Source organism: Panulirus ornatus, chromosome 47, assembly GCF_036320965.1.
Source record: "Panulirus ornatus isolate Po-2019 chromosome 47, ASM3632096v1, whole genome shotgun sequence".
NCBI lineage: Eukaryota > Metazoa > Arthropoda > Malacostraca > Decapoda > Palinuridae > Panulirus > Panulirus ornatus.
This window is the reverse complement of record NC_092270.1, coordinates 3,491,759-3,505,705: the sequence shown is the minus strand read 5'-3', so window position 1 is coordinate 3,505,705 and position 13,947 is coordinate 3,491,759. Positions and strand designations below refer to the sequence as shown.

General features: G+C 37.8%; 1 protein-coding gene across 2 annotated transcripts in view; it reads left to right on the top strand.

Annotated features, from left to right (window-relative positions):
- Positions 1-13,947, top strand: part of Fcp1 (RNA polymerase II subunit A C-terminal domain phosphatase Fcp1) — a 98,185-nt gene that overhangs the window by 65,613 nt on the left and 18,625 nt on the right. The window contains exons 1-3 of one of the 2 annotated variants that reach the window (XM_071689477.1): positions 3,812-3,965; positions 5,717-5,874; positions 6,972-7,125. In XM_071689477.1, coding sequence (XP_071545578.1) covers positions 3,900-3,965; positions 5,717-5,874; positions 6,972-7,125 — 378 coding nt within the window. In that variant the 5' untranslated portion in view covers positions 3,812-3,899. Of the gene's footprint in view, positions 1-3,811; positions 3,966-5,716; positions 5,875-6,971; positions 7,126-13,947 lie in introns of those variants that run through there. The other variant, XM_071689478.1, reaches the window with a different exon arrangement.

Genomic DNA, 13,947 nt, shown 5'->3' with positions numbered 1-13,947 from the left:
AGCACTGTCGGCTATGTCTGGTCGTAACCCTTGTAAGGGAGAGTGATTAAGGAGGGTCAGGTGGCGGGGGTTGATCTGGGTAGCTGTGTGTGTCATGAACACCTTTTCTTTTTTATTTTCGTGTTTTGTCAATTCTCTCATAATGATTTGGTGAAAGCTAGGACGGGCTTTAAAATTGCCTGGGGACAAATTAAAGCTCTTAGTATTAGTAATCAAGAAAGATTCAGTGACGTTATGTGTGACATAATCAGCCGATGGGTATAGAATAATGGGATTTTCAAGATCAACACATATATCTTAGTTTTGTAAGGAATTTGATTTTATATGTATAACTGGATATTTTTTTGTATTTATGACCAAATGATGACAAATTACCAGGAGCAGCGCTGTGTCTATGAAAGTAGGGGGGTTCATGATTTTTAGTTTTCTCAAATCTAGATTAAATTGATTTCTATTAAATCTTGACATAAAGTTGATTATAAATCTTCAAACCACTGAAAATTCTTTTCGCAAAAAAAAAATCGATGCTGCAAGTCTACGGAATTACAATTAATGCTTCGCAACCATAGCTCTACGGGTAATGAACCCACGTTTCACAACAAACCCCCTACAATGCAAGTTTGTCTAAAAGAATAGGTTGTCTAAAAGAATAATCAAGCAAAAGGTATGTACAGAGCACCACACTGGGGAGGAACTATGTGGTTTCAGTGGTGGAAGAGGATGTTTGTGTTAGGTGTTTTTTAAAGAATATTTGTGAGAAATATTTCGGGAAACAAGGATTTGTATGTGGCATTTTTAGAGATAGCACATGAGGGGTTGATGGAGATACCTTGTAGAAGGTGTTAAGAATATGTGGTGTGGAAGGAAAACTGCTAACTGTACACACATATATATATATATATTTATATATATATATATATATATATATATATATATATATATATATATATATATATATATATATATATATTTTCATTTTCTTTTTCTTTCATACTATTCGCCATTTCCCGCGTTAGCAAGGTAGCGTTAAGAACAGAGGACTGGGCCTCTAAGGGAATATCCTCACCCGGCCTCGTTCTCTGTTCCTTCTTTTGGAAAAAAAAAAAAAAAAAAAAAAAAAAACGAGAGGGGAGGATTTCCAGCCCCCCGCTCCCTCCCCTTTTAGTCGCCTTCTACGACACGCAGGGAATACGTGGGAAGTATTCTTTCTCCCCTATCCCCAGGGATAAAACATCATAGATACTAAATATATCATTCAGTACATCTACAGCTGTAATATGCTCCTTCTCTACACATTGTCTTCTCTGCCACTGTGTAAACTCACATGAACTATTCTACACAAAGAGAAGTATAAGACTACCCACTGTACAATCTACATTGCAGTACATATTAACAGTATACTCTAAAGTCAGAACTACTACCATCATCAACATTAATTCGCATGCAAATTACTCTCAGTAAAACTTATTCTAAACTTTTTTCATCCTTCACTGCTATTCCTGCATTAGCAAAGAAAGGGCCAAGAACAGACAAAGAAAGGCCCCTATCCACAACCATGCCCCATAGATCTTTCCATGGTTTCCTACAGCTGCTTCATATGCCTTGTTTCAATCCATTGATGGCATGTCGACCCCCATATACCATGTTGTCCCAATTCACTTCTTCCCATGCACACCTTTTACCTTCCTGCATGTTTAGGTTTCCCTTTCCTCCTTGTCCCCTCCATTTTGGAAACATATACCCTCTTTATCAACCTCTCCTCATTCACTCCTGCTAAATGTCTAAACAATTTCAGTAAACCCTCTTCAGCTCTCTAATTCACACTCCTTTTATTACCACACCTCTCTTACTCTATAATTATTTTCTCGATCAAACCATCTGACATCACATAATGTCCTCACACATTATGTGATATATATATATAACGTTAATGAGACTAGGACTTCAGTTGCCAGTGCCGTCTCAGCTAATATAAAAGAAATTATTTTTCTTCGTGGATATATATATATATATATATATATATATATATATATATATATATATATATATATATATATATATATATATATATATATATATGCAAGAACAGACGAAGAAACGCCACATTCACTCATATCCATTCTCCAGTTGTCATGTGTAATGCACCGACACCAAGGCCCTCTATCAGCAAACAGACCCCCACATACCCGGCCGTTTTACATGTCCTGATTTGGTCCAATGGTAGCACGTCTCTCCCCATATACCATATCGTTCCAATTCACTCTATCTCGTACGCACCTTTCACCTCGTGTATGTTCAGGCCCCGACCACTCAAAATATTTTACTCTCCATCACTCCTTTACCAGTTTGGTCTGCCCATTCTCTTCCCTTCCACTTCTGACACACGTATCCTCTTTCTCAACTTCTGTTCATTCAGTTTCCTCCATATATCCAAGCCATTTCACTACACCCTTTACAGCTCTCTCACCCACAGCCTTCTTATTACTACACCTCTCCTTTACCCTTTTATTGCTTACTGGATCAAACCCTCTCACAACATAGTCCAACACATCCACTCTCCTCCGCGCATCCTCGTATGCTGGATAACCAATGTCTAGCATCCACATAACATTGTTGGGACTAACATTCAACATGCCCATTTCCCCCCAAATAACGATCTCTGTTTCCACACAATCTTCAGTCCTCTCAGAGGCATCACCCGTAATCCACCCTATGACTCATTTCCGTTCTCATGGTTCCACTCGCTAGATAATGTCTGCTCCCAGGTATCTAAAACATTTACTTCCATATTTCATTTAAACTCACACCCTAAATAACCTGTCCCTCTGCCATGCTAAATCTACCAACTTTATTTTTATTCTGATTTATTCTCAACTTCTTCCTTTCACACACACTTCCGAACTCCGCCAGACTGTCAGAACGTACATACTTGCAAACGTCTATCAATGATACGATAGGAATTTGTGAACAAAATGAAATTACTGTAATTTGCACCTTTGAGCCATGGACATGACGATAGATTTCATTGTGAATCTGCAGGTCTTTAAGATTAATGATGGCATGTATTGTCTGTATTGTCGCTACTAACAGTCACCATACCCACAGCCATACTTCCGCGTCAGCCCTCTATCCCTTGGTTTTCAGCAGGATGTATCATATTTTCGTGTTCTGACGAACTTGGCAGGTTTGTATACATGAACAGAACTAATCATGCAAAATGTATAAAAAATATTCCTTTGTTAGCGAATTTTCTAATGACTGTACACCGCTCTAGGCGCTCTCCTCAGAGCCGTTCGACAGACCGCCAATTTGCATTCTACTACACACATACGCAGCACATTAAGATCCAGGACCACTCTAGATTAAGGTGGGAAGAAACCCATAAGTGTTGGTAAGATAACTGGGGGAAAAAAGGAAAAATAATCAAAATATTTTAGTCCCCCCTTTTCTGTAACTTTTTCCATCGCATCTGAAGGTCATCACATACGAGAAAGCGTCAAGGAAACAAATGTATAATCATCATGGTTTATTCATGATTATTAACTATATTGTTATTCTTCTGGCCTACCATGAAGAATAAAAGTTTTGTTCATAGCCATCTTCTTACATAACAATCGGCGTTGGTCCTGTATTCCTTGGGGGACCTTGATGTTCCTGCCATAAAATTTCGCGCCAATTATTGCAGCGTCCTTATCCTTATTATAACTTCTATTTGCTTATAATCCTTATACACTCCCAATCAAAGTGAAAATTAACGAGTGTTTTCTCAGAAAAAGAAGTGTAGACGCTGAGAAAATATTCTTTAAAAATCTCATGTGGATTCCAGCTTACTCTAAGCAAAGCAAAACAAACAGCGTAGCTTCTTGCATGTACTATTGCTAGTTAGTGAATTATCAACCATGTTGCCCACCAGAGAAACTTTTAGAGAGCTAGACCTTACTAAAAGCTGCGGCCAAGAATACAAGGTAGGTCCTGAGTGTAGGAATATGAAAAACATGAGCTGTCATGTGTGAGGTTTTTGATCCCAATTCACAGCTTGAGCTGGGGATGATAAAGAAGCTTGATAATGTTTTCGTAAAGGCTGGCACATCTATGAATTATGACTTATTGGTCAGTGTTATGTCTACATCTGTTTATTTTCCTTTACGCCAATAGTTCGGTGTATTCGAGCTATTTTCTACGTCTAGGTTACATTGATGTAGATTTGGGTTGAGGGGCCTGAGATTGAAGCTGTCTGGTTGGGAATTAAGTAAATTTGAAGTTTTAATGCTTTAACGCGACACTTGGCGGTTCAATATGATGATGGATAACCTCTTTAATAGTACCGCTGTCATTTGTGAAATGAAAAATTGACGGTTTTGCTCATTAGAATTAAATTTCATATGCATCGGAATTTGCAGTAATCTTTTGGGAAGGATTTAGGAGAGGATACCGAATGACAGACACCCATTATATTACACTAATTTCCAAATAAAACATAGTAATGGACTCTTTATATTTGGTAAAAGTGACCTGAATCTGGGTTTGTTATATAAGATTTCCCCTGTGAAGAATGACATAAGGACTTTGATGAATATGTGAAATGTGAGGTATAAGTAAATGAAAATAGTGGTAGAAACCATCAGATTTTTTGAAAATCCTATATTTGGGTTGAGGCTTACCTTAATATTTAGTATTTTATTTTAGGTATTCCTTCAGTGTCGTCTTCCTTCACCCTTGTAGGTTGCATGTAGTTCTAAAAAGTTGAGCAGACCCTCTTCAGCTCTTTCATCCACACTGTTTTTATTGCCACATGTATCTCTTACCCTTCCATTTCTTACTTGAACAAACCACGTCATGTGACATATTGTCCTTGAACATTTCGTTTTCAACACATTCACCTTCCTTTACACAGCCATATTTACTGTAACCCACATCTTGCATCTGTATGATGCTATTGGGACTACCATACCTTCAAACACCTATTTTTGGCCTCTTTGGTGTCTTTCCACACATTCTTCAGCGTTCCTAGAACTTTTCCTCCCTCGCCCTTCTTATGACTCACTTCTCTGTCCATGGTTTATGATAGCACATTGACCCCAGTATACCACATCGTTCCATTCACTCTATTCCTTGCACGCCTTTCACCCTCCTGCATGTTCAGGCCCCTATCGCTCAAAATCTTTTTCACTTCATCCTTCCACCTCCAATTTGATCTCCTCTCCTTGTTCCTCTCACCTCTGACATATATCCTCTTTGTCAGTCTTTCCTCACTCACTCTCTCTGTATGCCCAAACCATTTCAGCACACCCTCTTCTGCTCTCTCAACTGCACTTTTTATTTCCACACTTCTCTCTTACCCTTTCATTACTTACTCAATCAAACCACCTCACACCACATATTGTCCTCAAACATTTCATTTCCAACACATCCACCCTCCCTGTACTACCCTATCTATAGCAACAGTTAAATCCACTTTTAATGAAGCTGTATTGTTGGTGTAAAGTTTTATCAAAGAATTTCTTGTTTCGAAGAAGTTTACATTTTCATGCTGCTGATTGTAGTGCCGTCTTGAAGCTCCAGGAACTCCAGGAGAAGGGATATTAATGATGATATTATTTTATGATGATTTTAATGTATGTATGTACACTTGTATATATGTAAGTGTGTTTGAACATATGTATTCTTATTACTGATGATGATAATGATCTTAATGATTAGGTACTTTTCATTCCAGGTTGTTCAGATATACACAAAAAAGGGAACCAACATCTTCCCTAAAAGGCGTCTTTGTGAGGTTGTGTCTGGATCTGGTGAACGTGTTGTTATTAAAGCCAAGAACTCAGGCATTGTAACCCAAGTACTGGTGAAAGTAGATGACAAAATTGGAGATGGGTAAGTTCATAGCTTGTCAGGAGGTATATATGCAATTGTATCTGAGTAGTATTTGCAGTACTTACTCCTTATGTGTTTTACAGCACATTTTGAAACCCAGATTTATGTACAGAAACATGGTTATTATAAAAAAAAATCGATATTGTAGCTCAGAAATGTATTGAAAATAACATAGAAATTAAACATTACAAAAAGGTGTGGTTACTTTTCATGGCTCATAATGTCAGACTTTAGCATAGTAGGCTTGTTACAAGCACTTCCAGATTGGTCATTCATATTAATAAATATTTTATGCTAACTCACTTTATTTCTTTTGAGGATTCTGCTTTGATCATGGTTCTCTTGATATGAGATAGAACACCTGAAGTTTGTAGTTTATCTTCGAACCATCTTATTGAATTTTACTCTTGCAGACTCTTGTGCATGTCCTGCATTGTTATAGAGTACTCTTCTTTAGAGATGCTCAGTTTGTTAATGCTTGGCATATGAGATCAAGGTGTTTTCTTTATGTTATTTGAGATAGGACTAAGTGGGATTTAAAAAAGTGGAACTCAGCTTAGGCCTTTCAATAGACCTTGGGCCCCATAGCACTGACCCCTTCTGCCCACCCCTTGTTGGTGCTTCAGTACTGGGTCTTGAATGCAAAATAAAATGTCAGAGAAATACATGAAGTGTGAGGAGGGTTGATTAAGTAAAGAATGACATTTTAAGAGCATTGTGTTGTATTAAGCACAGTCTGATGGGGAGCTGGACAGTTTGCACTGAAATGGTTTGGACATATGGAGAGGATTAGTGAATTAAGACTGAAAAAGAGGATCTATATGGCAGAAATGAGTGAAAGAAAAGGAGAGAATGACTCGAGAGGAAGTGGAAGGATGGAGTGAAAGAGGTTTTGGGTTGCTGGGGATTAATTATTGAAAAGGGTGAGAGGCATGCAAAGGTTGGAGCGAATTGTAGCAGTGTGGTGTATATGGAGATGATGTAGTGACACTTGTCAGAGCTAGAGCACATCAAGTAGTGAGGAGAAACTGCAAAATTGATTTATGGATACAGTACCTTGATTTTATATATCGCATGATCTTTCTATGTCCTTTCAGGTGTGACATACTTGAACTTGAAGCCTGTACCCACACTGCTATGATGGGCAATATCTGTTGTGACTGTGGTGTTCTTCTCGAAGAAAAAGACATCCCAAAGACAGAAGCAGTTAGTATGCTTCATGCTGTACCTGACCTAAAGATTGCCAGAAATGTAAGTTTCCTGTGTGAGTATGTCATGATCTAGAGGCAACACATCAAGAGGGTGATCTTTCCAATGTGACTTACATCTGGTCCTCCTCTCACGAAATTTGGTGAATATCTTGTGGCCCCCAACATCTCTTAAGCATTTGACACGGTTTGACATAAGTTTTTGCTTCCTAAATTTCCTCGCTGTGGTGTTTCTTCTCATTTCTTTAATATCAAGATTGTTTTATATTTGGTCCAATGTGGTAGTTGTTGATGGAGTGACTCCCTCCTTTTATCCTATCAACATTAGTGTCATGCAGGGTTTTGTCTTATCACCTCTCTTTATTCTTACCATGAATGATCTCTCTTCAACCTCTTAATCTTATTTACACATATGCTGATGATTCCACTCTACATTCTTCAACTCACTTTCTCAACTCCTAATGCTAAAATTTGTTCTCATTCTTGCACTGGACCTATCTTCTTTCTTTGTTCAGACCTTTGCAGCATCTTGGAATAGAAAAGCAGTAACTTGTTTAAATTGAGTTGTGCAGAAACAATTTCTGCATGTATCCCTATCTAAATCTCATGTTTCTCTTTGTTAAACTAAAGAATATTGCAGCTTTCTTCCTGCTGTAACAAACATAATGAGCTCAACCATATCCTATACCTTGCCATGGAAATCTCATATAATCAATGTCACAAATCTTTCTGTAATTTAGGGCTGTTGTGCAAGTGCCCTATTTTCTTTGTGAGCAGCTATTCCTTATTTATAGGGGTTTTATCCATCCCAATAAGGAGTGCTGCTTTCACTTCTAGGATGGCTTTCCTGTCATCTCTCTCTTAGCTAGAGTGGAATCAGAAGCCCTTCATCTCATTAATTCTTCATCTGTCACCTCTCTTCAACTATCCCTTTTTGTCTGCTGTGATACTGATGCCATGTTTCTGTTCTGTGGGTGCTGTGTCAGCCACAGCCCTCATGAGCTGTCTTAAGTTGTCCCTGCCACTAATGCTTGAACCTGTGGCATGAACCTAGTTGTTGCTTCACATAGCTTCTGTGGAAATTAGCCATACAAAGACTGGCATATGATACCTCCTTGTTTTGTTGAACAGTGAGGCTGTGGAATTCTTTACCTTCTTTCCTTCTTTCTATAACCATTCTACCTTAAAGAGTCAGTTTACAGACACCTGAAGTCTGATTTATTTCATCATTCTTTTTCTCAAACACTACTTCCCCTTCATCTGAGATAGCCATGTTTGGGAAATATTTTGCTTGTGCCATGTCATATACTATATAGGAGCAATGTAAAGTTATGTGGAATATAAAGATATACAGTTTTGTATTTTGTAGGTACTAATGATGTAGGTGTTAGACCAAAATTAGAAGACACAAGAAATTTAAATCGAACATTGCACACAGGAATTGTGTAAATGATGTTTGTATGGTATGTTTATTTGTAACTAGTTCTTTAATTTTTGTAATCATCTGCCACTTGTGACCCTGACATTTAGAACTGTGAAACATACAGTGACATTTTTGTATACGCTGAGATTGATCTGATAGAAATTACTGATTTATTGTTGTAATTTATTTATTTTTATTGAGTTTAATTATTCATTAGTATTCTGTGGTCTGTAAATCTTTTTAGCCAAAATTATAGAAATTAGAATATGATGGCAGCACTATATTTGAGTAATTCGAATATACAGGTACTAAACTGTAGGTTAAAAGTTTAATTCCTGCTCAGACCTATTTTGAAAGGTGTTCAAGTTCATCCAGCAATAAATGGGTACCAGGTCCATGTGATTGGATATCAAAGGTTATCAGATTTCATGCCAATCACATTACTCCCTTGTGCACTGTTGTCTGCAAAATTCTCTTATTCTAACTGTGTAAGCCACATGCCACACTCTGTTATGGAAACTAGCAAATAAAGTATAACCAAACAGAAGCACAGTGGTAATTGTAAAGTTTTGGTGGTTATTTTTTAGACTTACTCAAGTTTTTGCTCAACTAATTAAAGTCAGTTGAGCTTTTCATGAGACAGTGCATCTGGCAGGGACAGTTATGTATTTGAACAATAACTTCAAGAAATCTCAACAGATTTTGGGATAACTTTATTTGCAGACTTATATGGACTTAATTTCAAGTGATATCATTGATGAGTAAAATGTATGTGTTCATTAGGTCATCTTGCAGAGGATTGGTTAATTTTGGTTGTGGGATGACTTTGGTAAATTTGAATGGATTTTAACATAACTCTATTTATGGACTTCAGATCTGCAGGCCAGGGTTCAGTCCCTGGTGCAGGCAGATGGCATGCAGCCCACTCCTTGCTCTTCCTTCCTCAGGTTGGTAGCAGAATGGATGCCAGTTTTGGTAAGAGTAAAGTATCACAGCTGTGACAGTCTTAGTCAGACAACAACTTGTAACTTGTCTTGAATTTTCCTCAGGAGTGCCTTTTCCTGGGAATCCTGAAAGGATTCTAGCATACCAGGGCATGCTACCTTTTAAAGCAATATGGTTGTCTCTTATGCCCCAGATTTCAGAGTCAAGGTTTGATAACATCGAATTGGATCACAGATTTGACTTGGATACTTTATATGCTGTTTTCAGTTTTGTTTCGTAGAGAACAGCATGCTATAATTGGACATCATTCTGCAGGGGGCTTAGTTTGCCCTGTTTTTGGACTTTTTTTTCCAAAAGCTTTGAAGGGAGATGAAGGAACAGTAAACAGTCATGTATATAAATTAGTCTAGATTTCTTCTTGGTGGTAGCTGAGAATTTAGTAAGAAAATCTTGACAACTTTATGAGAAAAGATTAAGATTTTCTTTTGATTTGGTTAACTAAGTAGCTGACATAAGGGGAATGGCTGATCAACAGGGGACGTGAATGTCTTATTTATTTTTTTTTATCTCGCATTATATAAGATTGTAGGATGTGTTGCTGGAATCTTTACCAAGGGTAAGTTTTTATCCCGTGATGAAGAATGTGCTAAATTGAATTTAGAATTTTGAGAAAAAGTTGTTGGCATTCTCTGCCACAAATATCAAGGACCTGTGAGGAAGGGAATATTAAAGAGAAGCTCTGGCCTTGTAGGTAGATGAAACAGTTATAATTTTTGTTCTTTGCCCTTTTTGTAAAACCTGTATCTTACTGATGCAATCCAGGAAGCTATAGATGCAGGAAATCTATGTCTCTTCTGTTTTAAGGCATCTTTCCAAGTGCAACCAGGCATCTAGAAGTCTAAGAGAAGGCACTTAGTGGTAATTGATCAGGCTTAAAAACTTTCTGCAGGTTTTTTCTAGGTATTGTAAGGTCGAAAAGTTTCTCTTAACTGCTATGAAATTCTACTTTGAGGATTTAAGAGTTGTTTCATTAACCACTCGGGAGCTTCCAGACCCAAATGAGTTACTTCAAAGTAGTCCACTATGGGTGTGCCTTGATATCATTAACTCATAAATTTGATGAGTTTGACAAAGGAATCTTGATTCAAAGGCTTTAAAGGGGATGAACATTGCCCAATTCTTATTTAGAAATTCAGGGATTAAACCTTAACTGAGTTTCAGAAGGTCGATATTATATTATAACATTAGTAAACAAATATTATTAAGTTTTAGAAATAGTCATAGAAACTGAGTTTTTAACAAATATTCATTTTTAGAGGAAGATACAAGAACGGTTTCAGTGAATACAATAGAGAATGACCATTACTCATAAAAGAGATTTGTGTGGCCTTAAGATTAGAGAGTATTTTTTCTGGAAGGTTCAGTTCATGGTCCTGATTTGTTGAGGAGGGAAGTGCCAGAACATAGAGTAAATTGATAAGTAGTTCTGACAGACCAATCTAGGGAAAATTAGGTGCTGGATTCTATTACATCCCAAAATTTTCCTTAGGGCAATAGGAAAATAATAACTTAATATGATATCCAGTCATTTCTGGTCTGGTAGTCATCTGTAGCATTTGATAGGGACATGAAAACACTGTAAATGATGATACTATACTGCAGGACCAAACATATAATTGTCAGAACTTTGTTTAAAAGGATGAAAAGAAATACTTTATAATATAATAGTGGAGGATGACATGGATATGGTTAATGCAGAATGCATACATAGATTTAAGAAGCTGATAGTAGATAGGGCCCTGCAAGTGTAACTCCCTTTCTGTACAGTTCAAGTTGGTAATTACTCTCCTACACTGTATTGTTTGTTGTATGTACTGTGAATGTAAAATCTTACCTTGGTCTGATGATGATGTGGTGTTCTTTAGTAACTCCAAGGCTGGAGGTGTTCAGGTTGAACCAAAGGCTACTCTGAATCAGAAGCAAGTGGCTCCTTGGATGGATCTGGAGTCATTTGCATCACTTTGTCTGAAATGGGGTGGAAGTCATGCTCTTACTGAGCCCAAAGTCCTGCATGAGGTGTGAGCTACCCTCCCCACACTCATGTTGCTCACTCATTTTCAACTTCTCAGCAATGCTGTGGTGGATCTTGGACCTCTTGGCATGTACACCACTGACACCCTCTCATATGTCATAATTAATTGCAATAAGACAGGCATTCGTACTACAAAATGCGGAAGTGAGAGAACATGGACACTGTCTTTGCATTTGTTGACCGTGCACATGCATATCTAAACTGACAGGCAGTGACCAAGTGATGCCAGTTTCATCTTGAGGTTTCCATTCAACAATATTGTAGGAAGTATTTAACTTTTTGGGTGTATAGGTACAAAAATATATATATATATATATATTATATGTATGTATATATATGTGTATATGTATGTATATGTGTATATATATATATATATATATATATATATATATATGTGTGTATATATATATATATATATATATATATATATGTGTATATATATATATATATATATATATATATATATATATATATATATATATATATCCCTGGGGATAGGGGATTAAGAATACTTCCCACGTATTCCCTGCGTGTCGTAGAAGGCGACTAAAAGGGAAGGGAGCGGGGGGCTGGAAATCCTCCCCTCTCGTTTTTTTTTAATTTTCCAAAAGAAGGAACAGAGAAGGGGTCCAGGTGAGGATATTCCCTCAAAGGCCCAGTCCTCTGTTCTTAACGCTACCTCGCTATCGCGGGAAATGGCGAATAGTATGAAAAAAAAAAAAAAAAAAAAAAAAAGGTACAAAAAGAAAGGTAGCACAAGGAAACAGATGAAAGAATGGCCCAACCCACCCAAATACACATGTATATACATACACACCCACACACGCACATATACATACCTATACATTTCAACGTATGCACACATATACATACACAGACATATTCGTATATGCACATGTACATATTCATACTTGCTGCCTTCATCCATTCCCATCGCCACCCTGCCACGCATGAAATGGCAACCCCCTGGCCCTGCGTATGTGCGAGGTAGCACTAGGAAAGGACAACTAAGGCCACATTTGATCACAGTGTCTCTAGCTGTCATGTGTAATGCACTGAAACCACAGCTCCTTTTCTACATCCAGGCCCCCCACAAAACTTTTCATGGTTTACCCCAGACACTTCACATGCCCTGGATCAATCCATTGACAGCATGTCGACCCCAGTATACCACATTGTTCCAATTCACTCTCTTCCTTGCATGCCTTTCACCCTCCTGTATGTTTAGGCCCTGATCACTCAAAATCTTTTTTGCTCCATCCTTCCTCCTCCAATTTGGTCACATGGAGTGAATGAGTGAGGAAAGATTGATAAAGAGGATATATGTGTCAGAGGTGGATGGGGTGGCTAGGGAGGGAAATGCAAGAGTTTTGGAGAGGGGGCGAGTATGCAGTCTGTTGTGGATGAGAGGGAGTGGGAAGTGAGTCAGTTGTTGTTCGCTGATGATACAGCTCTAGTGGCTGATTTGTGTGAGAAACTGCAGAGGTTGGTGAGTGGAAAAGTGTGTGAAAGGAGAAAGTTTAGAGTAAATGTGAAGAAGAGCAAGGTTATTAGGTTCATTAGGGTTGAGGGACAAGTTAATTGGGATGTAGGTTTGAATGGAGAAAATTTTGGAGGAAGTGAAGTGTTTTAGATATCTGGGAGTGGACCTAGCAGTGGATGGAACCTTGGAAGCAGAAGTGAGTCACAGGGTGGCACCATGGCCAAAGAGGCACCACTTATCCCTGTCCTTACATTCCTCCCTTGCATATATCATTCCACACATTCTTCCCACATTCCTGTTCTTCCAGTACTCTTCAGATCTGTTTCCCATGATGCTGGTGATCTTTCTCTTTCACCAGCCCCTTTAATCATACTATCATACACTCTCCTTGGAAACTCCTCATCCTGCATTCTTTCCATATGCCCAAACTATCTTAGAGTATTTTGTTTCATCCACTCTACCTTTCTACAATTCATTCCCATTGCATTCCTTGCTAATTCAAATATCTTTTATTACCCCTCTTCATTTTTTTCATTTCATCTGGTCATACCACATGTTTCTCTCAAATAACTCATTTTCACAGCCTGGAAATTAGTGTAATGTATGTTTTGTACTGCAGACAAGTAAAAGTATGTACACATGGTCCCTGCTTAATGTTGGCAATGCATTCCTGCAAATCATAACTTAATCCCTTAACTCTTCAGTTTGCTCTCCTCTCTAATGCTGTGAATCTCAATTTTTCTAGTTGTATGAAATATATATTTAACCATTAAGTACTCATATGCTGGAAATGGCATGGGTTGTTTGCAGCAGTTGACTATGAGTGTGTAGTATGTGGTTTGGGTCATTTAAAAGTCATGGATGCAGTAGTGAGACAGAAATCAATTACTGGTAACTGAGGCAATGTTTTCACATTCTTTGC